General features: G+C 45.7%; 1 protein-coding gene across 5 annotated transcripts in view; it reads left to right on the forward strand.

Annotated features, from left to right (window-relative positions):
• Positions 1 to 24,909, forward strand: part of STAT6 (signal transducer and activator of transcription 6) — a 732,055-nt gene that overhangs the window by 425,215 nt on the left and 281,931 nt on the right. For all 5 annotated transcript variants that reach the window (XM_078688994.1, XM_078688995.1, XM_078688998.1 and 2 more), the window contains exon 5: positions 6,774 to 6,944. In XM_078688994.1, the coding sequence (XP_078545120.1) occupies positions 6,774 to 6,944 (171 nt within the window). The remainder of the gene's footprint in view (positions 1 to 6,773; positions 6,945 to 24,909) is intronic.

Raw genomic sequence — 24,909 nt, forward strand, 5'->3', positions numbered from 1 at the left:
ATTTTGGAGTGTGCCAGACTGGCCCTCAAAAGGAACTATTTCCAGTTCGACGACATGATTTTTCTCCAGACTGGGGGTACATCTATGGGCAGTACATTTGCTCCAAGTGTAGCGGGCCTGTATGTACATGATTTCGAAGAGAAACATATCCTAAGCAACACGAACCCGTACAGTTCCAATATCTTACTTTGGAGAAGATATATAGACGACGTGCTCACCATTTGGAAAGGCACTGAAGACACCCTATTATCATTCTTCAATTGGATTAACACACTTGATGACCATTTGAAGTTCACTTACGTGATGGACCATAATTCTTTGGTCTTTCTAGATCTTACTATAACAAAAGCAAGTGGGAAGTTGTCCACGGTCACTCATTACAAACCTACTGCCAAAAACAATCTACTTCGTTTTGAAAGCTTTCACCCGAGACCACTGCGTGAAAACCTGCCGTATGGACAATACCTGCGGGTCAGCAGAAATTGTAGCGAGCTTGACGATTACAAACAACAGGCCCAAGATCTGACTCTCAGACTAAAGACCCGAGGATATCCCGAAAAGATCCTACATAAAAGCCAAAAACGCGCTCGGAATCAACATAGAGCTGCTCTTTTGGAGAACCCGTCAAAAACTGTGGAGGAAATTCCCTTAACCTGTGTCACCACGTACAACACTATCTCCAACGAGGTAACCAAGATAATAGGGAAGCATTGGAGCATACTCAACACTGGTAACCTGAGATGGGAAAAACCTTTGTTCTCATATAGAAGGGCACGCAGCATCAAAGATGCGGTAGTGAACACCAGACCTAAGATTAATGTGGTGGAAAATGAAACGGTACTCAATTCATGGGGATTACCAAAAGTGACAGGCCACACTATAAGTGTGGCAGTTGTAGTGTATGCCCGTTCACTTATAATACTAAGACCCTACAGCTGGAACCTACAAAAACCTGGACGATCAGAGGACATACAAATTGCAACAGCGAGAACGTCGTGTACAGATTGACATGTCCCTGTAACCTACACTATGTAGGTATGACCAGCAGAAAGATAAAAATACGCATTGGAGAACACAGAAGCACCATTAGGTGTAAAAAGGCCAACACCAAACTCACCGAACATTACCTGTCGGCAGGGCACAATTCAGATGAAATACAGTGGACCATCATAGAGCAGGTCAAACCAGGAGCCAATCTGAATCAACGCCTTTTTGAAAAGGAACAAAGGTGGGTCTACAGACTTTCCACCCATAAAACCGGCCTCAATGACAATATCCCGTGGAACACTGCTATGGGATAAGACCTCCCTCCCGAATAACGCTCTGATGATATTGAATTGCAACCGTATGAATGGAACAAACAGATTTAGGTTATTATTAAGACTACCAAGACCCTAAAGAGTGGTTAACATGTGTTTGTCTTTGTATATACCAAAATACGTGGACATTATATCTGTCCTGAATCTCCCTCCTGCTCTGTTCCAAATATCCACACTAAATCCGTTCTGGCTATTAACCGCATGCGTGCGGGCGGAATTCCGCCCGTACGCTGAGTTTTTTAAAAACGCATGTTACGTGACGAGCTGGGCTCGTCATGAGCGTGCGAGGAGGCTACCTCATGACGAGCCCAGCTCGTCATCAGCGTCGAAGGGGTTAAACCTTTCAGACCCTTCTTTTGCATTAACAGCCTCGTCCACATCAGCGCGGTTGCTATGGTTTCCATAACACCATACGTCAGCTGCAGCGTCATTGAAACTGTAGCTGACAACGCCCCTCTGAGCCGTTCTGATTGGCCCGCTGAGGGCCCTGACTAGCGCCCCGCCCATCCAGGAAGTAACGCGAAGTTTACTTCTCGGCGCCGCCGATCCACTAGAACACTCCACGGGGCATCCTGAGTAACGACCAAGTAGGTTCAAACTCAAGACGAGCAGAAGCCGCAAGTAAGTGCTGTCTTCCACTGTTGTGCGAGGCGGTCTACGCCGCACAACATTCCTGTGCTGTACTACATGCATCAAGTACGGGCGGTGTATCAATTACAGATCTGCCCTCATTTTCAAACGTTGTAGGTGACGGAAACTTGCCGTCTTGGACACTCCGATGCCCATGAAGCGATATTCACCGCTTCAAATGTAAGCCGAGCCAAATACCATGCTTTACATGCACTCAGGTTAACATTATCAGTGTAACCCGCTTAAATGCGGCATGTTTGTTTAGCCGCCGATCACATCCTGTTATGCCTGAGTGCGCCAGACGCCGCATTGTTATGGCGATCACTCTCCCTCACTCTCCCTCCCCTTCACCATTCTAGCTACCCTGCTAGACAACCATATCTTCAAGGTGCTGATTTATTCAACACACACCCACGCTCCGGTAATTTACCGCCTGAGCACTTTAGTCTATCACTTTAGATGGACCACGGGTACGACCTGATTAATAAGGTGTTTCTTTGTCACCTTATTCGGGTGAATCCACCGAGCACAATAATTGTTAAGTGTGTACCCTTGTCTTTTGTCTTCCCCAGTATGTAATCCCAACCCTATACAAAATTTTCTCTTACAGGTTTTTCTCCTGACCCAGGAAAAGACACTTTTTTACATCAGACCACTATTTGTGGTCTTAAATTGAACGAGGGCAGGACGCACCTTAGCGTGTGCGGACCACACCGTCCAATCACCACGGTCCTGACGAAAACCAAGAATTTTTAAATGGTTGAAACATGTAGACCTAATTCTTCTAAAATCACATAGCACACTTCGCTATTTTTATCTATCACACTTCCTGAGACACCAAAGCCTTCCTAGTTAGGCACAGGTGCCACACTGTTTTTATAAGTGTTCAAACACTCAAGAATAAAGTCTTGTAGTGAGTAGCTTTGGCCCTTTTTTAACACACGTATTACTGTAACTTTTTGCACATATGAACAAAAAAACCCGCTTCACTGTAACCAGGTGTCGTAGACACCCTATGGGCACTCGGCCTGTGGGGTGGGACCCCGATGATGAAGCATGTCACCAACTAGGTTGGTGAGTGAGGGGTCTTTTTCAAGGACATGTATTGTCCTGTAACGGGTTGGGGCAAACTGTGCTAACCTGAGCTTTCCGCTCTAGATACAGAAACAATTCTTTTCTGTTTTTCCTCCCAGGGGGTACTCCTCCATTGTTGCTACATTTAACCCCGGGGACCAGGAGTTCCCACCACACATAGCTTGTGCAATTTCCCTTACTCTCTCCTTTGTTATATAAGTATTAAAATCATTCCAAGTACATCTACAGCACAAGACTGTCCTAGTCCGGACGGACAACATGACAGCTATGTATTACATTCAGAAACAAGGAGGCACACATTCTTTGCAGCTGTCCCAGCTTGCACAAAACATTTGAAGATGGACCATTCCACAAAACATATACCTTCTGGCAGAACATCTTCCAGGAGTTCACAATCAGATTGCGGGTCTGCTAAGTCCACTGACACAGATACACGAATGAGAACTTTATCCCCAAGTTCTTCAACCATTTTTCCAAATGTGGGGTCAACCAGACATAAATCTGTTTGCCACATACGCAAATGCAAAATGCCCAACCTTCGCCGCCAGGTTTCCACACCCGTTGTCCAAAGGCAATGCGGTATGAATGAACTGGTTAGGCAGATTTGCATACGCTTCGCCACTCCCACTGATTCCCCTAGTAGTACGCAAGCTCAGACACCAGTCTCTCAAAATGATCCTGGTGGCTCCCACATGGGCACGCCAACCGTGGTTCACAACCCTACTGGAACTCTCAGTAGTTCCACACCAAAAATTATGCCTCTCCCCAACATTGCTAACGCAGAACCATGGAGAAATCCGGCACCCAGTCCAGGCCAACTGAATCTAGTGATCTGGCTCCTGAAGTCCTAGAGTTCGGTTATCTTAACCTTATGCCGGACTGTATGAACATCATTAAAGAAGCCAGACGCCGTACTACTAGAGCTTGCTATGCAGCAAAATGGAAAAGATTTGTCATCTACTACAATAACAATAACGTTGATCGGCTGGATGCTTCAATCCGGGACATCATTTGCTATTGGTTACATTTACAAAGATGTAATCTAGCGTATTCATCCATACGGTTATATCTAGCCGCACTTGCAGCATATCTACAAAACAGACAACACTTGTCATTATTTAGAGTATCTGCAATTAAAACCTTTATGGAAGGCCTTAAAAGAATAATTCTCCCCAGACTACCACCCTCTCCGGTGTGGAATTTAAACATTGTTCTTATCAGGCTCATGGGTCCCCCATTTGAACCTCTACATAAATGTGAGCTTCAGTTCCTCACATGGAAAGTAGCTTTCCTTGTCACAATTACCTCTCTTAGAAGGGTAAGTGAGATCCAGGCTTTAACCATACAAGAACCATTCTTACAAATACATCCTAATAAAGTGGTTCTCAGAACAAATCCAAAATTCCTTCCCAAAGTCATCTCTACTTTTCATCTTAACTAATCAGTTGAGTTACCGGTGTTTTTTCAAAACCCAGACTCTGTGGCAGAAAGAGCTCTTCACACACTAGACGTCAAAAGAACCCTGCTTTATTATCTTGACAGGACTAAGCCTTTTCGAAAGACAAAACAGCTGTTTGTAGCCTTCTCCCCACCTCATAAAGGTTAACCCATCTCCAAAGCTGGGATCGCAAGGTGGATAGTAAAATGAATTCAAATATGCTACCCAAAGGCTAAACGCCCATTAACCATTCCCCTAGAGCACATTCAACACGCAAACTAGGCGCTTCCATGGCATTCTTAGGGAACATTCCCGTAGATGTCATATGTAAAGCAGCAAAATGGTCTACACCACACACCTTCACCAAACACTATTGTGTTGATGTGCAGGCTAAGCAATAAGCTTCTGTAGGCCAGGCTGCTCTTAAAACACTTTTTCAGACTACTGCAACACATACACGTGACCACCGCTAATGGAGAAACTGCTGTACAGTTAATGCATAGTGTACAATCTGCAGCTCATATGCCTCGAACGGAAAATCCTACTTACCAGTATGCATCTGTTCTTGGCATGTGGAGCTGCAGAGTTGTACATGCCCACCCGCCTCCCCGGGACCTGTATCTGTTCTAGTCTTTATTTTGATTAGATACACCTACATGGACATCTATTCTATTTCCTATAAACTCCATCATTTCCCTTCATGGCAAAAAACAATCTGAAGATGGAGTCGATACCCATGCGCACTATCGTCCAAGGGAGCAGTCACCTATCTCGTGACTACAAAAGACTTCCAAGACAACAATAAAGTGCAAGCATCCGAGCCCAACACCAGATGTCGATCTATGCATAGTGTTCAACTCTGCAGCTCTACATGCCAAGAACAGATGCTTACTGGTAAGTAGCATTTTCCTTTTCTTGTTGTTTATGCACTCAATGAGTGCGCATGTGGTTTCCATTTCTCTCGTGTGTGCTTCTCCCCTAATAAATATCTGCTCTCCTTGTTGCTCCCTCCCTCATGTGCTTCAGTGGCGGCTCGCATAAGGCACGCTGTGGGGCGGCATGCAGGAGGGGCAAGGTCGGGGGTAGTAAACTCGGACATACGGCGGAAGAACGTAATAAGTGCTTTCCTCTGTTCTGTCGTATCTCCAAGTTCACTACCCCCCCCACCCTGCCCCTCCCCGCCGGCAGCATGCCCTATGCGAGCCACCACTGCTGCTCTCTCTCTCTCGTCTGCTTCTACCCCAAACTCTCCCCATGCTCTATGTTGCTCTCTATCTACCTCGTGCATTTTCCCCCCGCTTTGTTATTCTCTCCCTCTTGTGCTGCTCACTTGCTCTCTGATGGCACCCACCTTTGGGTAAAAATCCAACACAAATAGTAATTTTTGTTGGATCGTAAATACCAATCCAATACTTTTCATTGGGGCTGGGTTGAAAAAGTAACGCAAACCTAACATAAGGTGTTCATAAATCTGGGCCTGTGTGCGTGCTTTCCACTGTAACTCATTCTTTGGGTGGGAGGGCATATCTGCGAAATGGGGGAAGACAGCAAATAGTCAAACGACCAGGCTTCTATTTACATAGGTTACCTGGTAGGCAATAATCAACCCCGGCTTATTTTGGTCTATTCATTTGTCAGGTCTTGACCCTAATCTGCATGAGGAAACCACAGTTCTTGTCAGTATTGATGCGCTGGGGCTGAAACCCCACATGGTCAGCTATGCTCGGTGCTCATTCTGCATTTCAGTTGAGTATTCTGAATTCTGAGTGCCCAGGGAGAGTTGTTGTTATGCAAGACAGATAAAAAATCAGATTGGCCACTTAGAATACCGACAAGCAACGCAAAAATCCAATGTTTCACTGAGGGGCATATTATCAAGGACAGGCGATACATTATCTAACATGGGCTTCGATTGGAATTCCATAGAGCATATTATCAAGGCCATTATCGCCGCTTTATCGGCAGTTTCCTGCCGATAAAAGCGGCGATAATGTATCGCCTGTCCTTGATAATATGCCCCTGAGTTTTTTTTGCAACACAGAGTGGAGTACATTGTCCATTAATATTTCCAATTGTCTACTTATTTCTAAATCTGAATTCTGGGGATTTCAAGCACATAGTCCATGAAGGTAATGCCAGTTTTATATTAGTTACAGTAAATTGCACATAGATTGTGAGGTGAATGATGAGATTGAATATACAGTTAAACGTGAATGATTTTTCAATGGACTGAATCTTCCTCCATTACTTGCGTCTTCCTTCCTTACACTCGTCCTTGCATTTTCCACCAGTTTCGCAGCCTGCCCATAAGTTATTGCCTGAAACAGGAAGAGATGAAGTTTAGGCTGGAGACCCAAAATCTGCGCCACAAGCTTGGCGAAACACAGGCGTTGCTAGACAGGCTTGGACAGGCAGCTAAAGTGAACAAGCCCTCAACCCCAGACGTGGACGGCATTAAGTTGGTAAGTTTGCCCTGCTGGGGTTGTTGCACTAATCAGATTTTGCTCTTTGGTATAAAAATCAATTGCTCATCGTTTTTGCAAAAATAAGATCAACTCATGACATTTCTGGACACATCTTCAACATATGAATAAAACGAAATCTTTATTCGGATTTTACCATAATTAGTTTTTCTGCAGAAAATATATTTGGGTCTCCTGTAGAACGTTTCATTCCATAAAGTAATTTTAATGCTTTGGATATAGAGTAATTCATCTAGACTCTAGGGGTTGTACTGAATTTTGTAGAGGGCTCACAGAATTATTTATAAAATCACAAAATACATTTAAAAATGTGTGAATTTACTAACATGATTATTCAGAAGCACGGAGTTCTTAAAAGAGAGTACAGAATAATTCAAAAAGATAAATTTACTTACCTATAACTACAGTTATCCCGCTTTGGAACGTTTCATAGATTCCCATAGGTTAAATAGTGCCCAATGTCAGATTGGGGATTCCAGATCTAATGATGGGGAATATTCCAAGCCTATGAATGTATGAAAGATCCGATGCTGGCGAAGAAAACATTACGTACCTTTAACTGAAGTTCTCCTGTCTCTCTATGTTTCATAGATTCCCATGCCTGAATCGTTCCCTGTATGCAGACTGGGAATCCCAAATTTAACAATGGATAATAATTCAAGTGTGCAAATCTATAAATTATCCAGTATTGGAGAACTGGGCAGGAAGTTGGCAGGATTCGTTAAAATGTGCACTGAGTTATTAAGAATGGCACATAATTATTGACAAATTCAATTTGTTAGAACTGTGAAATGATTATTTACTGAATGCAACACATTCTGTGCATGCTGTCCAGAGTGTACCATAGGGCTGAATAACAAGGGCAGCATGGGTGACAGCTCAAAGAGCATCTGAGGGTGTATTCGAGAGATAGATATGTGGAAGGCAAAACTGATGTTTTGGGGGTTTTCACGCTGAACACTGAGTCGTCCTTTCCACGTAGCTACTTATCTGTCTTAATTGTAGTCTTTCTGTAGCTTCAGTGGAAGCCACCTTACTAATCAATCAGAAAATAAGGCAGTGCTGCAGGAGTGATGCAGATCTTTCTACTCTCTGTCCCAGTATTCTCTAGGACCATTACAAAATCATTGCTTGATGTCCTCATTTTGAATTGAAAAATGTATACAGGAAAGAACGTGGACAAGAAAAAGTTTTATCAGTATATCATTGGAAAGAGATTTTTTGTGGAGACAAAAAATAGAATTTTATAGATTTCGATTTTTTTTCTTTTATGTGAGACGAAGTTGCGTATTCTGTGGTGGGTCATCGCCTTTCTTCCGTGGTGGTTGCGGAGTATTCAATGTTGCCTCTTTTGCTTGTCCGTTGCTAATGACTGGGACACTAAGGAGAACGTTGTCCCAAGTAAAATGATACCTCACTTGTGTGGGTGTCCACTGCAGAATTGGCTAAAAATGCATATTTTTTTCATGTAGCGCTTAGAATTCTCCGTGCTACATCCTTAATCCCTATGTTTTGGGCTCTACCCAGTCACAGGCCCTTGCCCCACCCACACAAGTGAGGTATCATTTTATCGGGAGACTGAGGGGAACGCTGTGGGGTAGGACATTTATGCCGGCATGGTGATTCCACACAAAATATGTGGTAAATGTGTTTTTTTCAGCTAAATTGGACGTTTGCAGGGCATTCTGGGTTGAAAAACGTTGGGGGATCCACGCAAACCATACCTCATTAGATTCCCCCGGGTGTCTAATTTTCAGAAACGTTTAGATTTGGTAGTTTCCCAAGATGGCCGCCGAGCCTGGGGCCAAAGCAGCAGGTGCCCCCCCAAAACCAGGTAGTTTTGTTATAGGTAATTATGAAGTCTCCACAGTACGATTTGGGCCATTTCCTGTTGCAGCCACTATGCCTACCCACACAAGTGAGGTACCATTTTTATCGGGACACTTGGGGGAACGCTTAGTGAGAGGAAATTTGTGGATCCACGCAGATTCCAGAACTTTTCCACACAGAAATTTGAAAAAAAAAGTGAATGTTTCAGCTAAATTGAAGGTTTGCAGGGGATTCTGGGTAGGAGAATGTTGGGGGACCCACAAAAGCCATACCTCGCTGGACTCCCCTTGGTGCCTAGTTGTCAGAAATATGTGGGTTTGGTAGGTTTTCCTAGATGGCTGCAGAGCCTAGGGCCAAAAACTCATGGGACCCCCCTTGCAAAACCAGGTTGGTTTGTGATAGGTAATTTTGATGTCGCCTCAATAGGTTTTGGGCCCTTGCCTGTCGCGAGTCCTTGACCCACCCACATGAGTGAGGTACCATTTTTATCGCGAGACTTGGGGGAACGCTGGGTGGGGGGAAATTTGTGGGTCCATGCAGATTCCAGAACTTTCCCACACAGAAATTTGAGAATAAAGTGGTTTTGTCAGATAAATTTGAGGTTAGCAGGGAATTCTGGGTAGGAGAATGTTGGAGGACCCACGCAAGCCATACCTCGCTGGACTCCCCTGGGTGTCTAGTTTTCAGAAATGTGTGGGTTTGGTAGGTTTCCCTAGATGGTCGCCGTGCCCGGGGACAATAACTCAGGTGACCTCCCTTGCAAACCCAGGTTCTTTCAAAATTTTGATGTCTCCACAATACGTTTTGGGTCCTTCCCTGGCGCGGGTACTTGACCCACTCACACAAGTGAGGTACCATTTCTATTGGGATATTTGGAGAAATGCTGGGGGGTAGAAAATTAGTTGTTTCTTTCTGAAGCGTGAACATTTTGGCACAATACTGCAAGGAAAATGTGACAGTCACATGTTGAGGTTTGCAGGACATTGTGGGTAAGATAACTTGTTGGGGTCCACAAGAGAAACATCACCATGTACTCCCATTGGTGTTTAGTTTACAACAATATCTACAGTTGGTTGGTTTTTCTTAGATGGAATGTACACCTTGGCAGAGAGACAAAAAAGACAAATATTACTACACAGCCATCTATTCCTCAAGCACACACACAGACTGGTTGGATTTGGCACGAGGGCGAGTAAAGGTTCAGTATATAAAATTTTATTAACAAGAGATTTCACAAAAATGAAATGCACTGTCAATAATTGAAAGGACAAAAAACTGAACCAGTGACTCGCAGCTCGTGAGCTGTAAAGCCATGTCAAGGCCCCAACCGCTTTACAGGCCATTCACACACCTCTCATATGTGATACCTACAAGAACATTCACAGCACCAGGTAAGAAACCAACACATTACAACATTCACAAAAAGGGACAAGGTACACCCTGCTTGAGTAAGACAGAAAAGACAAATATTTCTGCACAACCACCTATTCCTCAAGCACACATACATACCGGTTGGATTTGGCACGAGGGTGAGTGATGGCTCAGTATATACAGTTGAATTAACAAAAATATTTCACAATAATGAAATGCACTGTGCTAGAGATCGCGGGTCACCCGACCAATAATTTCGCCACTTCCGGCTTCGGGCCCATATATTTCAAATCACCAGATACATTGATCGGATGACGTCACAATCTACTACCAATAATTGTGAGTTCCTTTTCTATTTTCTAGTGTACCCGACTTACCATCCACTGTTACGGGTACCTATGACCACAATGGATCAGGGAGCTAGCTGTAAAAGGAAAGGCAGCAAATAATATATACTTCCATAAATGACTTACTTTCATAAAATGACCACGGACAACTAGAAGTTTTATACGGTTTTATCTAAAATTCAATCAGTGTATAAATCCAACTTACATTGAGCAGATAGTCAGTAAGCAAGATAACAAAACATTTGGATTCAAGAGAAATGCGACTGGGAACCTGCTAAGCTAGTAAACTAATCATACAAGAGTCAAAAATGGGTGATAAAAAATTAACTAGGGCAAGAATCCTTTATGCTATGGAATGGGAAAACTTAGAAATCTAAACAGATCGATTAACGTGAAAAATAGGACACGCTATAACTTCAGAAAATCTCTTCATTCAGTTTAGTGAGAAAATGTATAGAACACATCAAACCAGTTATACTGTAAATAGGAAAATAATTTGTAAAAGGAAGGGTAACATAGGAACACGCTATGAAAATAAATGCATACGTTTCATGAGATGCAATGAGTTGCGGAAAAGCATGGAAAAACTTATCATATGCAAAGATATGTCTTTATTGAAGCAAAGACAGAAAAATAGAAAGGTGCAGTTTCAAGAGATTCAGAGCAATATTTACCTAGACTGGTGTGAAAAACCAAACCCTGGCCACGGGTCAGTTAAGGACAGGAAACCCTCAAGGAAGGATACCCCTCAATGGACAGCAGGTGCAGAATGGACACCCAGGACAGGACAGGAAACCCTCAGATTAGGATCAGGACAGGACCACCAGGACACGACCAGCACCCGCAGTTTGGAAGCAACGCCTGCGCTCCACCCTCTCTGCAGCTTATCGATCAGAACCCCGATTGGGTCAGCGAACTCCCAGCAAAGTGCTCCGCCAGCACTTTTAAGGTTTAGTAAAACCTTAGTCTATGGTCAAATTCGGACAGAGAGCTCCGCAGCACCTCTGTATCAAGTCACCTATTGAGTGCGTTGGGTCAGTGACAGGTCAGCTATTCAGACAAGTCGGACAATTTCCCTAGGTGAACCCAGGGTAGATATACTGTTTTGGGACAGGGTACCACCCCCCAAATGTTGCAAAGTGTCAGAATCCCCAATTTCGATTGGTCCTAAGATAGGATTTGGTTAACACACCAATCAGAACAGACTATTACAAGCCCTACTTAGCATCCTAGGGTGCCGCCTAGCAAGATTGGGGTTCCCACGAGAAGTCGCAGGGAATACAATGGAAAGAATACAATTTGATACAATAGAATACAATCACGATGCTCTTGCTGGGTGAAGGTGCACATTCCCATGCTGGCTCTGGCATCAACCTTCTTTGGCTTGGTTTCAATGCCACCGCACCACGGCTGATTCTGCGCAGAAATACCCTCCAAGATGGACTCCCCAGCCCCATCACCCCTCAGTGTCGAGGATACATGAAAAGTAAGCGAAAACAAATTAATACATAGAAATAAATGAATGTATTACATGTTATAAGTTCGTACTTTAGTTTCATCATTATAAAAATATACTATGCATTAGTGAATAAGTGCAACGAATAACATCACAGGAGCAGCAGCACAAAGCTTCAGCACGTTATTGCTATTACGCATGCGCACCTTTTCCCTCTTGAATTCTGACTGCGTCATGTCAGCTGACTATGCCTCACGCATGCGCAGAAACGAAAAGCCAAGCAGCGGCCATTTTAGGGACGAGGATTAATCGTATTAGTAGAACACATAGGCAAGCTTCGCTACCTTTCACGCATATCCAAAATAAAGATATTAATAATAACGTACGTTTGTTATGAGGTTATGACAAAATCGAGGTTCATGAATCGAGCAAGTCGCGATGCGAAATCTTGCTCTATCAATCCCCTCTTTGATGATATTTACTATCATCACACATAAATGGAACCAGATGCCAACTTTCTTTCACACTTTGTACAACTCTATCTCTTCCAACATGCGATTCAGTTTTTCCTTCTCATTTTTGGTAGGGTGAGAATTTTTCACCCTTTTGTAAATCTGATTATTCATTTCCTCCAATTCAAGCTCATCCGCATTCCGTTTCACTCCTCTTGCATTCACCTGATACTTCTTAGTATGCCTTCGGCATTTGCAACAGACGAATATGAAAAATAGGATAAGACCTATAATTCCAATTGGCATCAGTACTTTGAACAATAAGCTTCTACCTAAGTTAGCAAACCAGTGACCTACATTTGAGAGACCATCAACTAGTCTCTTCCAAGCACTGTCAACCTCGAGTGGTTTGAGTTCCCTTTCCAAATTAGTAATGTTTTTCACATATCTTTTGAGCTGCACGCTTTTGTCCGGAATGTAAGTGCAACAATGTTGCGCCTTCAACATCCGGCAGACTCCGCCCTCTTTTGCTAATAAGGTGTCAAGAGCAAGTCTGTCCTGTAAAACCATTGATCTGATCGCAACCATTTCGGTATTGACCAGCAGAAATCCATGAGCTGTATCAGTAGACAGCACATCTACTACTGTGGACAATTTGCAAATTCTGTGAGTGTTCAGAACCACTCCCACTCCAGGTATCAGTGCACTAAAAATACTACCCATTATTTCACCTACGCTTTCTCTTTTACTACGCACTAAGCCATTAGTGTTTTCATTGCTTCCAGCAATTTCATTCACATGGTATATTTTCGGGAAGACAATGCCAAAGTAGCAGCTTCCATACCAGTGATCCGGCAATTTGAAATAAGCCTTGTCTCCACATATATAATAAATTCCAGGAAACACAGGCTCTGACCCATTTTTGAATCCCCAACCTCCAATTACCTTGTAATTGTGCTCACATTGACTGGAACCAATGAAAATGTTATTATAATAATCAGTCTTCTCGCGGTGAAGACAGAGTTTCCCTTTCTTTTCGAAATCCAGCAACAGAGCAGGTCCCGCCCCACCAGTTGAGGTGCTTTCCATGTTCTCAGCCCATTTAGGCGTTTTCTGCCTTTTGTCATTAGCCTTTCTTTGGAAACTCTCCCTTCTCTTCTCTGCCATGTTTAAAAATATCTTCTCTTGTTCATGCAATGAACAGGTCAGGTTGTCTCTATGTGCTTCAGCTATGTCTATATTGCCTATAGTCAAAAAGTAGTCTCCCATATAACGTATTACGTCACTTTTTATATGTACCGGATTCAGATTTCCACGAATGGGAAGTTCAGAAAAGATCACGTCATTGTTAGAGTAATAGTACTGTAACGGTCCTCTTTTGTAAAATAAGCTTGCTAAAATACTACAGGAAATTCCATATGTCAGGGGCAAGTGATGGTATGTCACGCCTTCAGCTACAGAGGTAGGTAGCTTCATGCAGACATAGCAATCCTCTATCTCCATAGTCTCTACATAATGTACTAACAAGTTTGCGAAAACATTTGAGTGTGTCTGATTCCTAACTCCGTGGTAGTGTAGTCCTTCCTCATCTGATGCATCTAAGTCTCGTTTTGTTTGTCTGAGTGCTTTCTCACGTCTTTCTACACTTCGTGTTGTCAGTTCTTCAGTGTCAGTGATCTGTGTAGGGTCAATATTAGTATTTTTACTAACCATAAAGGGAATGAAAACTGTTAGTCCTATCCAAACTAATATTACTATAACTATACTACATATACATACTTTGCAGCATGTTTTGCAACCACTGCAACTAGGCCTTCCATTCGTTCTTGACTCAGACATTTTGGCTCAGAAGAAGTTTCTCAACCCCTCTTTGGAAGTTGACCCAGATAGCTTACTCTGTGCAACCTCAGGTGAGCTCGTCTTCCTCTTCTTCAGAGTACTCAGCAATCGGTTCTCCGTCACTTTCGTCAGTGATGTCAAGTTCCTCAAAATTTTCCAAGATTAAGTAGGTCCACTCCGGGTCCTGATATTTTTCGTTTTGTCTTTTTATTCGCTCACTCCTTCTCTTGGAGCTATCTTCAGGTATTTCTGCAATTCGGGGACTTTTTCTTATATCTGCAAGTTTCTCTTGGACTGTTTTTATTCTTAATTTCAGTCTCTTAACATACCTTGGCTCAATGTGCTTCTTTTTCTTTAGTCTTTTTGCTGGCACTGCGATCGAGCTTTCTCCTAATGCTCTTTTATTTTCACTTGTCGGTGGCGCTTCGGTTTCTGTTTCTTCCCTTCCTGTCTGACTAGTCCCAGGTCTTGTATCTATTTCTTCTGCCTGGTTACTAAGCTGGCCTGATTCAGGTGAATTTTTGTTTTTGCTTTTGAATGTCTCTATTTCTTTGTCCTGAACACGTTCTTCTAATTCTAACTGATCCTGTTCAAGCACTTCGATTCCTTGATTTTCTTCTGCTCGAACTATTACACTTTTCCTAGTCTGTCCCTTTTCGATTTTAGGAGTTAGTGGAGGTGTGTCAATCACCTGATCTGTCCCTGTCTGACCTTCTTCTTCGTCCTCAGACTTGATGTGAATCTCAATGATCTGAGGGTCTTCGCCTGTGCCTTGCTCGACCTCACTATTCCACTCTCTGTCTTCTCTTATTCGCTCTCTTGTTCTGAGTGGATCTCCAGAGAGATCGACTATGGGTATCCAATCCTCTGGCCAGATTCCCGGCAGCTCGTCATCAGCTACTTCTGGACCAGCCTCCGTTGGATGTTCAGCAGTACTGGTGCTTGGCCGCGCGTCATCAGCTACCTCCGGGCCAACGTCTGTGGGACCCTCAGCTGGGCTGGTGCTCGGTCGTCTGTCGTCAGCTACTTCAGGACCAACATCTGCAGACCCCTCAGCTGGACGACCTTCTGCTCCAGGCTCCTCGCCGGGTATCACCTTCTGGGTATGGCTGGCATGGATCCACTTGGGAACGCCGGCGCACTTTACAGCAGTCGTCGTTACCAGGATTACTTGCCGCTTTTTCCCCCACCTTGGTGCAAGGCAACTTGAACGAGTGTGCTTCTTTATTTTAACCCAGTCACCAGGAACCAATTTGTGAACTGGTGTTGTCGGGTTGGCGACGGCGTCTGCCCCAATCTGGCGAGAGATAGAACGCACTTGGTCACCCAGTTGCTTGCAGTATTCAAGTACCAAATCATCAGAAATGCTTAACAGTTTGAATCCTGGTACCCATGCTTGTCTCATCACTCTTCCCATCAAGATCTCATGGGGGCTCAGGCCTGTTCTCCGATCTGGAATGCTTCTGAGTCCCATCAGAACAAGACGATACAGAAAAGGGGGTGGTGATGAACAGAGTGTCTGAATTAAGCAGACCACTCTTACCCAGTCCAAAGATCAGGGCTTGATCCATCACCGTTATTTATCTCACTGCCCCATCCCAGCTCAGAACCTGGCTATATGCAAATTAGTCTGTCCCTGGCCCAGTGCATCATGGGAACAGGGCAGACCAAACTACCAAGCCAATTCTTCACCAGAAAGGAGACAAGCTACCGGGGACCGGTTTCTGGCATTTCAGCCTCTTCGGCCCGGCTTGCTTGAATCCTGATGGAGCAGTGAGAAAGGGACTCATGTCTGAGTATACCCTGCCACACCTATAGTGGCCAAAAACGATACAGAAAAGGGGGTGGTGATGAACAGAGTGTCTGAATTAAGCAGACCACTCTTACCCAGTCCAAAGATCATGGCTTGATCCATCACCGTTATTTATCTCACTGCCCCATCCCAGCTCAGAACCTGGCTATATGCAAATTAGTCTGTCCCTGGCCCAGTGCATCATGGGAACAGGGCAGACCAAACTACCAAGCCAATTCTTCACCAGAAAGGAGACAAGCTACCGGGGACCGGTTTCTGGCATTTCAGCCTCTTCGGCCCGGCTTGCTTGAATCCTGATGGAGCAGTGAGAAAGGGACTCATGTCTGAGTATACCCTGCCACACCTATAGTGGCCAAAAACGATACAGAAAAGGGGGTGGTGATGAACAGAGTGTCTGAATTAAGCAGACCACTCTTACCCAGTCCAAAGATCAGGGCTTGATCCATCACCGTTATTTATCTCACTGCCCCATCCCAGCTCAGAACCTGGCTATATGCAAATTAGTCTGTCCCTGGCCCAGTGCATCATGGGAACAGGGCAGACCAAACTACCAAGCCAATTCTTCACCAGAAAGGAGACAAGCTACCGGGGACCGGTTTCTGGCATTTCAGCCTCTTCGGCCCGGCTTGCTTGAATCCTGATGGAGCAGTGAGAAAGGGACTCATGTCTGAGTATACCCTGCCACACCTATAGTGGCCAAAAACGATACAGAAAAGGGGGTGGTGATGAACAGAGTGTCTGAATTAAGCAGACCACTCTTACCCAGTCCAAAGATCAGGGCTTGATCCATCACCGTTATTTATCTCACTGCCCCATCCCAGCTCAGAACCTGGCTATATGCAAATTAGTCTGTCCCTGGCCCAGTGCATCATGGGAACAGGGCAGACCAAACTACCAAGCCAATTCTTCACCAGAAAGGAGACAAGCTACCGGGGACCGGTTTCTGGCATTTCAGCCTCTTCGGCCCGGCTTGCTTGAATCCTGATGGAGCAGTGAGAAAGGGACTCATGTCTGAGTATACCCTGCCACACCTATAGTGGCCAAAAACGATACAGAAAAGGGGGTGGTGATGAACAGAGTGTCTGAATTAAGCAGACCACTCTTACCCAGTCCAAAGATCAGGGCTTGATCCATCACCGTTATTTATCTCACTGCCCCATCCCAGCTCAGAACCTGGCTATATGCAAATTAGTCTGTCCCTGGCCCAGTGCATCATGGGAACAGGGCAGACCAAACTACCAAGCCAATTCTTCACCAGAAAGGAGACAAGCTACCGGGGCCGGTTTCTGGCATTTCAGCCTCTTCGGCCCGGCTTGCTTGAATCCTGATGGAGCAGTGAGAAAGGGACTCATGTCTGAGTATACCCTGCCACACCTATAGTGGCCAAAAACGATACAGAAAAGGGGGTGGTGATGAACAGAGTGTCTGAATTAAGCAGACCACTCTTACCCAGTCCAAAGATCAGGGCTTGATCCATCACCGTTATTTATCTCACTGCCCCATCCCAGCTCAGAACCTGGCTATATGCAAATTAGTCTGTCCCTGGCCCAGTGCATCATGGGAACAGGGCAGACCAAACTACCAAGCCAATTCTTCACCAGAAAGGAGACAAGCTACCGGGGACCGGTTTCTGGCATTTCAGCCTCTTCGGCCCGGCTTGCTTGAATCCTGATGGAGCAGTGAGAAAGGGACTCATGTCTGAGTATACCCTGCCACACCTATAGTGGCCAAAAACGATACAGAAAAGGGGGTGGTGATGAACAGAGTGTCTGAATTAAGCAGACCACTCTTACCCAGTCCAAAGATCAGGGCTTGATCCATCACCGTTATTTATCTCACTGCCCCATCCCAGCTCAGAACCTGGCTATATGCAAATTAGTCTGTCCCTGGCCCAGTGCATCATGGGAACAGGGCAGACCAAACTACCAAGCCAATTCTTCACCAGAAAGGAGACAAGCTACCGGGGACCGGTTTCTGGCATTTCAGCCTCTTCGGCCCGGCTTGCTTGAATCCTGATGGAGCAGTGAGAAAGGGACTCATGTCTGAGTATACCCTGCCACACCTATAGTGGCCAAAAACGATACAGAAAAGGGGGTGGTGATGAACAGAGTGTCTGAATTAAGCAGACCACTCTTACCCAGTCCAAAGATCAGGGCTTGATCCATCACCGTTATTTATCTCACTGCCCCATCCCAGCACCGAACCTGGCTATATGCAAATTAGTCTGTCCCTGGCCCAGTGCATCATGGGAACAGGGCAGACCAAACTACCAAGCCAATTCTTCACCAGAAAGGAGACAAGCTACCGGGGACCGGTTTCTGGCATTTCAGCCTCTTCGGCCCGGCTTGCTTGAATCCTGATGGAGCAGTGAGAAAGGGACTCATGTCTGAGTATACCCTGCCACACCTATAGTGGCCAAAAACGATACAGAAAAGGGGGTGGTGATGAACAGAGTGTCTGAATTAAGCAGACCACTCTTACCCAGTCCAAAGATCAGGGCTTGATCCATCACCGTTATTTATCTCACTGCCCCATCCCAGCTCAGAACCTGGCTATATGCAAATTAGTCTGTCCCTGGCCCAGTGCATCATGGGAACAGGGCAGACCAAACTACCAAGCCAATTCTTCACCAGAAAGGAGACAAGCTACCGGGGACCGGTTTCTGGCATTTCAGCCTCTTCGGCCCGGCTTGCTTGAATCCTGATGGAGCAGTGAGAAAGGGACTCATGTCTGAGTATACCCTGCCACACCTATAGTGGCCAAAAACGATACAGAAAAGGGGGTGGTGATGAACAGAGTGTCTGAATTAAGCAGACCACTCTTACCCAGTCCAAAGATCAGGGCTTGATCCATCACCGTTATTTATCTCACTGCCCCATCCCAGCTCAGAACCTGGCTATATGCAAATTAGTCTGTCCCTGGCCCAGTGCATCATGGGAACAGGGCAGACCAAACTACCAAGCCAATTCTTCACCAGAAAGGAGACAAGCTACCGGGGACCGGTTTCTGGCATTTCAGCCTCTTCGGCCCGGCTTGCTTAAATCCTGATGGAGCAGTGAGAAAGGGACTCATGTCTGAGTATACCCTGCCACACCTATAGTGGCCAAAAACGATACAGAAAAGGGGGTGGTGATGAACAGAGTGTCTGAATTAAGCAGACCACTCTTACCCAGTCCAAAGATCAGGGCTTGATCCATCACCGTTATTTATCTCACTGCCCCATCCCAGCTCAGAACCTGGCTATATGCAAATTAGTCTGTCCCTGGCCCAGTGCATCATGGGAACAGGGCAGACCAAACTACCAAGCCAATTCTTCACCAGAAAGGAGACAAGCTACCGGGGACCGGTTTCTGGCATTTCAGCCTCTTCGGCCCGGCTTGCTTGAATCCTGATGGAGCAGTGAGAAAGGGACTCATGTCTGAGTATACCCTGCCACACCTATAGTGGCCAAAAACGATACAGAAAAGGGGGTGGTGATGAACAGAGTGTCTGAATTAAGCAGACCACTCTTACCCAGTCCAAAGATCAGGGCTTGATCCATCACCGTTATTTATCTCACTGCCCCATCCCAGCTCAGAACCTGGCTATATGCAAATTAGTCTGTCCCTGGCCCAGTGCATCATGGGAACAGGGCAGACCAAACTACCAAGCCAATTCTTCACCAGAAAGGAGACAAGCTACCGGGGACCGGTTTCTGGCATTTCAGCCTCTTCGGCCCGGCTTGCTTGAATCCTGATGGAGCAGTGAGAAAGGGACTCATGTCTGAGTATACCCTGCCACACCTATAGTGGCCAAAAACGATACAGAAAAGGGGGTGGTGATGAACAGAGTGTCTGAATTAAGCAGACCACTCTTACCCAGTCCAAAGATCAGGGCTTGATCCATCACCGTTATTTATCTCACTGCCCCATCCCAGCTCAGAACCTGGCTATATGCAAATTAGTCTGTCCCTGGCCCAGTGCATCATGGGAACAGGGCAGACCAAACTACCAAGCCAATTCTTCACCAGAAAGGAGACAAGCTACCGGGGACCGGTTTCTGGCATTTCAGCCTCTTCGGCCCGGCTTGCTTGAATCCTGATGGAGCAGTGAGAAAGGGACTCATGTCTGAGTATACCCTGCCACACCTATAGTGGCCAAAAACGATACAGAAAAGGGGGTGGTGATGAACAGAGTGTCTGAATTAAGCAGACCACTCTTACCCAGTCCAAAGATCAGGGCTTGATCCATCACCGTTATTTATCTCACTGCCCCATCCCAGCTCAGAACCTGGCTATATGCAAATTAGTCTGTCCCTGGCCCAGTGCATCATGGGAACAGGGCAGACCAAACTACCAAGCCAATTCTTCACCAGAAAGGAGACAAGCTACCGGGGACCGGTTTCTGGCATTTCAGCCTCTTCGGCCCGGCTTGCTTGAATCCTGATGGAGCAGTGAGAAAGGGACTCATGTCTGAGTATACCCTGCCACACCTATAGTGGCCAAAAACGATACAGAAAAGGGGGTGGTGATGAACAGAGTGTCTGAATTAAGCAGACCACTCTTACCCAGTCCAAAGATCAGGGCTTGATCCATCACCGTTATTTATCTCACTGCCCCATCCCAGCTCAGAACCTGGCTATATGCAAATTAGTCTGTCCCTGGCCCAGTGCATCATGGGAACAGGGCAGACCAAACTACCAAGCCAATTCTTCACCAGAAAGGAGACAAGCTACCGGGGACCGGTTTCTGGCATTTCAGCCTCTTCGGCCCGGCTTGCTTGAATCCTGATGGAGCAGTGAGAAAGGGACTCATGTCTGAGTATACCCTGCCACACCTATAGTGGCCAAAAACGATACAGAAAAGGGGGTGGTGATGAACAGAGTGTCTGAATTAAGCAGACCACTCTTACCCAGTCCAAAGATCAGGGCTTGATCCATCACCGTTATTTATCTCACTGCCCCATCCCAGCTCAGAACCTGGCTATATGCAAATTAGTCTGTCCCTGGCCCAGTGCATCATGGGAACAGGGCAGACCAAACTACCAAGCCAATTCTTCACCAGAAAGGAGACAAGCTACCGGGGACCGGTTTCTGGCATTTCAGCCTCTTCGGCCCGGCTTGCTTGAATCCTGATGGAGCAGTGAGAAAGGGACTCATGTCTGAGTATACCCTGCCACACCTATAGTGGCCAAAAACGATACAGAAAAGGGGGTGGTGATGAACAGAGTGTCTGAATTAAGCAGACCACTCTTACCCAGTCCAAAGATCAGGGCTTGATCCATCACCGTTATTTATCTCACTGCCCCATCCCAGCTCAGAACCTGGCTATATGCAAATTAGTCTGTCCCTGGCCCAGTGCATCATGGGAACAGGGCAGACCAAACTACCAAGCCAATTCTTCACCAGAAAGGAGACAAGCTACCGGGGACCGGTTTCTGGCATTTCAGCCTCTTCGGCCCGGCTTGCTTAAATCCTGATGGAGCAGTGAGAAAGGGACTCATGTCTGAGTATACCCTGCCACACCTATAGTGGCCAAAAACGATACAGAAAAGGGGGTGGTGATGAACAGAGTGTCTGAATTAAGCAGACCACTCTTACCCAGTCCAAAGATCAGGGCTTGATCCATCACCGTTATTTATCTCACTGCCCCAAGCCCTGATCTTTGGACTGGGTAAGAGTGGTCTGCTTAATTCAGGCACTCTGTTCATCACCACCCCCTTTTCTGAATCATTTTGTCCACCATAAGCGTGGAAGGGTATACTCAGATGTGAGTCCCTTGCTCATTGCACCATCAGGATTCAAGCAAGCCGGGCCGAAGACGCCTGAAATGGCAGAAACCGGTCCCCGGAAGCTTGTTTCCTTCCCAGTATAAGAATTGGCTTGGTAGTTTGGTTTGCCCTGTTCCCATCATGCACTGGGACAGGAACAGACTAATTTGCATATAGCCAAGTTCTGAGCTGGGATGGTGCAGTGAGCTAAAAAACGGTGATGGATCAAGCCCTGATCTTTGGACTGGGTAAGAGTGGTCTGCTTAATTCAGGCACTCTGTTCATCACCACCCCCTTTTCTGAATCATTTTGTCCACCATAAGCGTGGAAGGGTATACTCAGATGTGAGTCCCTTGCTCATTGCACCATCAGGATTCAAGCAAGCCGGGCCGAAGACGCCTGAAATGGCAGAAACCGGTCCCCGGAAGCTTGTTTCCTTCCCAGTATAAGAATTGGCTTGGTAGTTTGGTTTGCCCTGTTCCCATCATGCACTGGGACAGGAACAGACTAATTTGCATATAGCCAAGTTCTGAGCTGGGATGGTGCAGTGAGCTAAAAAACGGTGATGGATCAAGCCCTGATCTTTGGACTGGGTAAGAGTGGTCTGCTTAATTCAGGCACTCTGTTCATCACCACCCCCTTTTCTGAATCATTTTGTCCACCATAAGCGTGGAAGGGTATACTCAGATGTGAGTCCCTTGCTCATTGCACCATCAGGATTCAAGCAAGCCGGGCCGAAGACGCCTGAAATGGCAGAAACCGGTCCCCGGAAGCTTGTTTCCTTCCCAGTATAAGAATTGGCTTGGTAGTTTGGTTTGCCCTGTTCCCATCATGCACTGGGACAGGAACAGACTAATTTGCATATAGCCAAGTTCTGAGCTGGGATGGTGCAGTGAGCTAAAAAACGGTGATGGATCAAGCCCTGATCTTTGGACTGGGTAAGAGTGGTCTGCTTAATTCAGGCACTCTGTTCATCACCACCCCCTTTTCTGAATCATTTTGTCCACCATAAGCGTGGAAGGGTATACTCAGATGTGAGTCCCTTGCTCATTGCACCATCAGGATTCAAGCAAGCTGGGCCGAAGACGCCTGAAATGGCAGAAACCGGTCCCCGGTAGCTTGTTTCCTTCCCAGTATAAGAATTGGCTTGGTAGTTTGGTTTGCCCTGTTCCCATCATGCACTGGGACAGGAACAGACTAATTTGCATATAGCCAGGTTCTGAGCTGGGATGGGGCAGTGAGATAAATAACGGTGATGGATCAAGCCCTGATCTTTGGACTGGGTAAGAGTGGTCTGCTTAATTCAGGCACTCTGTTCATCACCACCCCCTTTTCTGAACCATCAGAACAAGAGGCAAGGCATTTATCCAGTTCAAGCCAGTAGAATCACATATTTTTGCCAATCTATTCTTTATGGTGCCATTTATTTGTTCTACCACTCCAAAAGCCTCTGGATGATATGCACAGTGCAGCTTTTGTGTGATCCCGAATGCTTGGCAAAGCTGGGCCAAAATTTCATTCTGAAAATGGGTGCCTCTATCTGAGTCAATAAAGACTGGAACCCCGAACCTAGGTATCAACTCTTTTAGTAGGAGCTTGGCTACTGTTATGGCGTCACACTGTGTGGCAGGGTAAGCTTCCACCCACTTGGAAAATAGGCAGATAATGACAAGGACATATCTTTTTCCCTCACATCGTGGCATGGTAATGAAATCAATTTGTATTCTCACAAAGGGACCCCCTGATCTCCCAATTTTCATTAGTTCAACTACGGTTCTTTTGCCAGCGTTGAACTGCTGACATGTTAAGCACCTCTGGCAAAGGGACTCTGCTACTTTCCTGAATTTCTTGTTGTACCAAGTCTGTTGAAATACCAGAATCATGGCATCCCTACCAATGTGTGATCCTTCATGTATCAGTCTGGCCATTGGGGCAAGTAGTTGTCTGGGTAACACAGGCATACCATTCGGGCCCACAATGACACCATCCTCACGTCTTGGTTTACAACCTTCCTCCTTCCACTTCTCTTTCTCCTCCCATGGCGTCACATGCTGCCATTCTCTCACTTCATCCCATGTAGGCACTTCTTCAAACATCCTAAGTTGGCAGCTGTTTCCAGCCCCACCCCGCTTCGGATTTATTCACATCTGCTCCATAGCGCATTGTTTTGCCACCCGATCAGCAAAATCGTTTCCCAAAGATACAGGGTCAAGGCCCTTCTTATGAGCAACACATTTGACCACTGCCAATTCCTTTGGTAATTGGATTGCCTCTAAAAGGTCTTGAACCACTTTTCCATTTCGTATGGGGGTACCTGATGAAGTCAGGAATTCTCTTTGTAGCCATAACTGGCCAAAGTCATGCACCACCCCATAACAGTACTGGCTGTCAGTATACACTGTTATTCTTTTGTCTTTTCCCAATTTGCAAGCTCGAATCAGAGCGATCAATTCAGCTACTTGTGCAGACCTTACTCCAAATAAATAAGCTGCTTCTTCAATTTTGTGTAAAGTGACCACAGCATAGGCAGCACTTAGGCCCCCCAGTTCATGCCTCAGGCACGAACCATCCACAAACCATTCCTCATCATGCACAGGCAAAGGAGTTTCTTTAATGTCTGGGCGAGGTTTAGTACTGAACTCTGTCAGATCAATACAGTCATGTTCATCATCTCCCTTACCTTCCATTACCATTGATTCAGGGAGTAGAGTGGCGGGGTTTAAAATATTGCATCTGGTGATGACAATGTTTGCAGCACCCATGAGAATCCTCTCATATTTAGTCAGCCGACTAGGGGTGAGATACTGAGTTTTTGTTCGGGTCAATAGAATCACAACTGCGTGTGGAACATACACAGTTACAGGATGTCCCATGATAATGGACTCACTTTGTTCTAAACTGGTGCATGTTGCAGCTACTGCTTTCAGACATCCAGGTAATCCAGCAGCCACTGGATCCAAAGTGGCAGAGAAATATGCCACAGGCCTTCTGGTCGTGCCATGTTCCTGAGTCAGGACTGACAATGCACAATTGTCACGAGTGTCACAGAATAGACCAAACTCCTTGGAGTAATCAGGCATCCCTAGGGC

The sequence above is a fragment of the Lissotriton helveticus genome, chromosome 1_1, assembly GCF_964261635.1.
Source record: "Lissotriton helveticus chromosome 1_1, aLisHel1.1, whole genome shotgun sequence".
Lineage (NCBI taxonomy): Eukaryota > Metazoa > Chordata > Amphibia > Caudata > Salamandridae > Lissotriton > Lissotriton helveticus.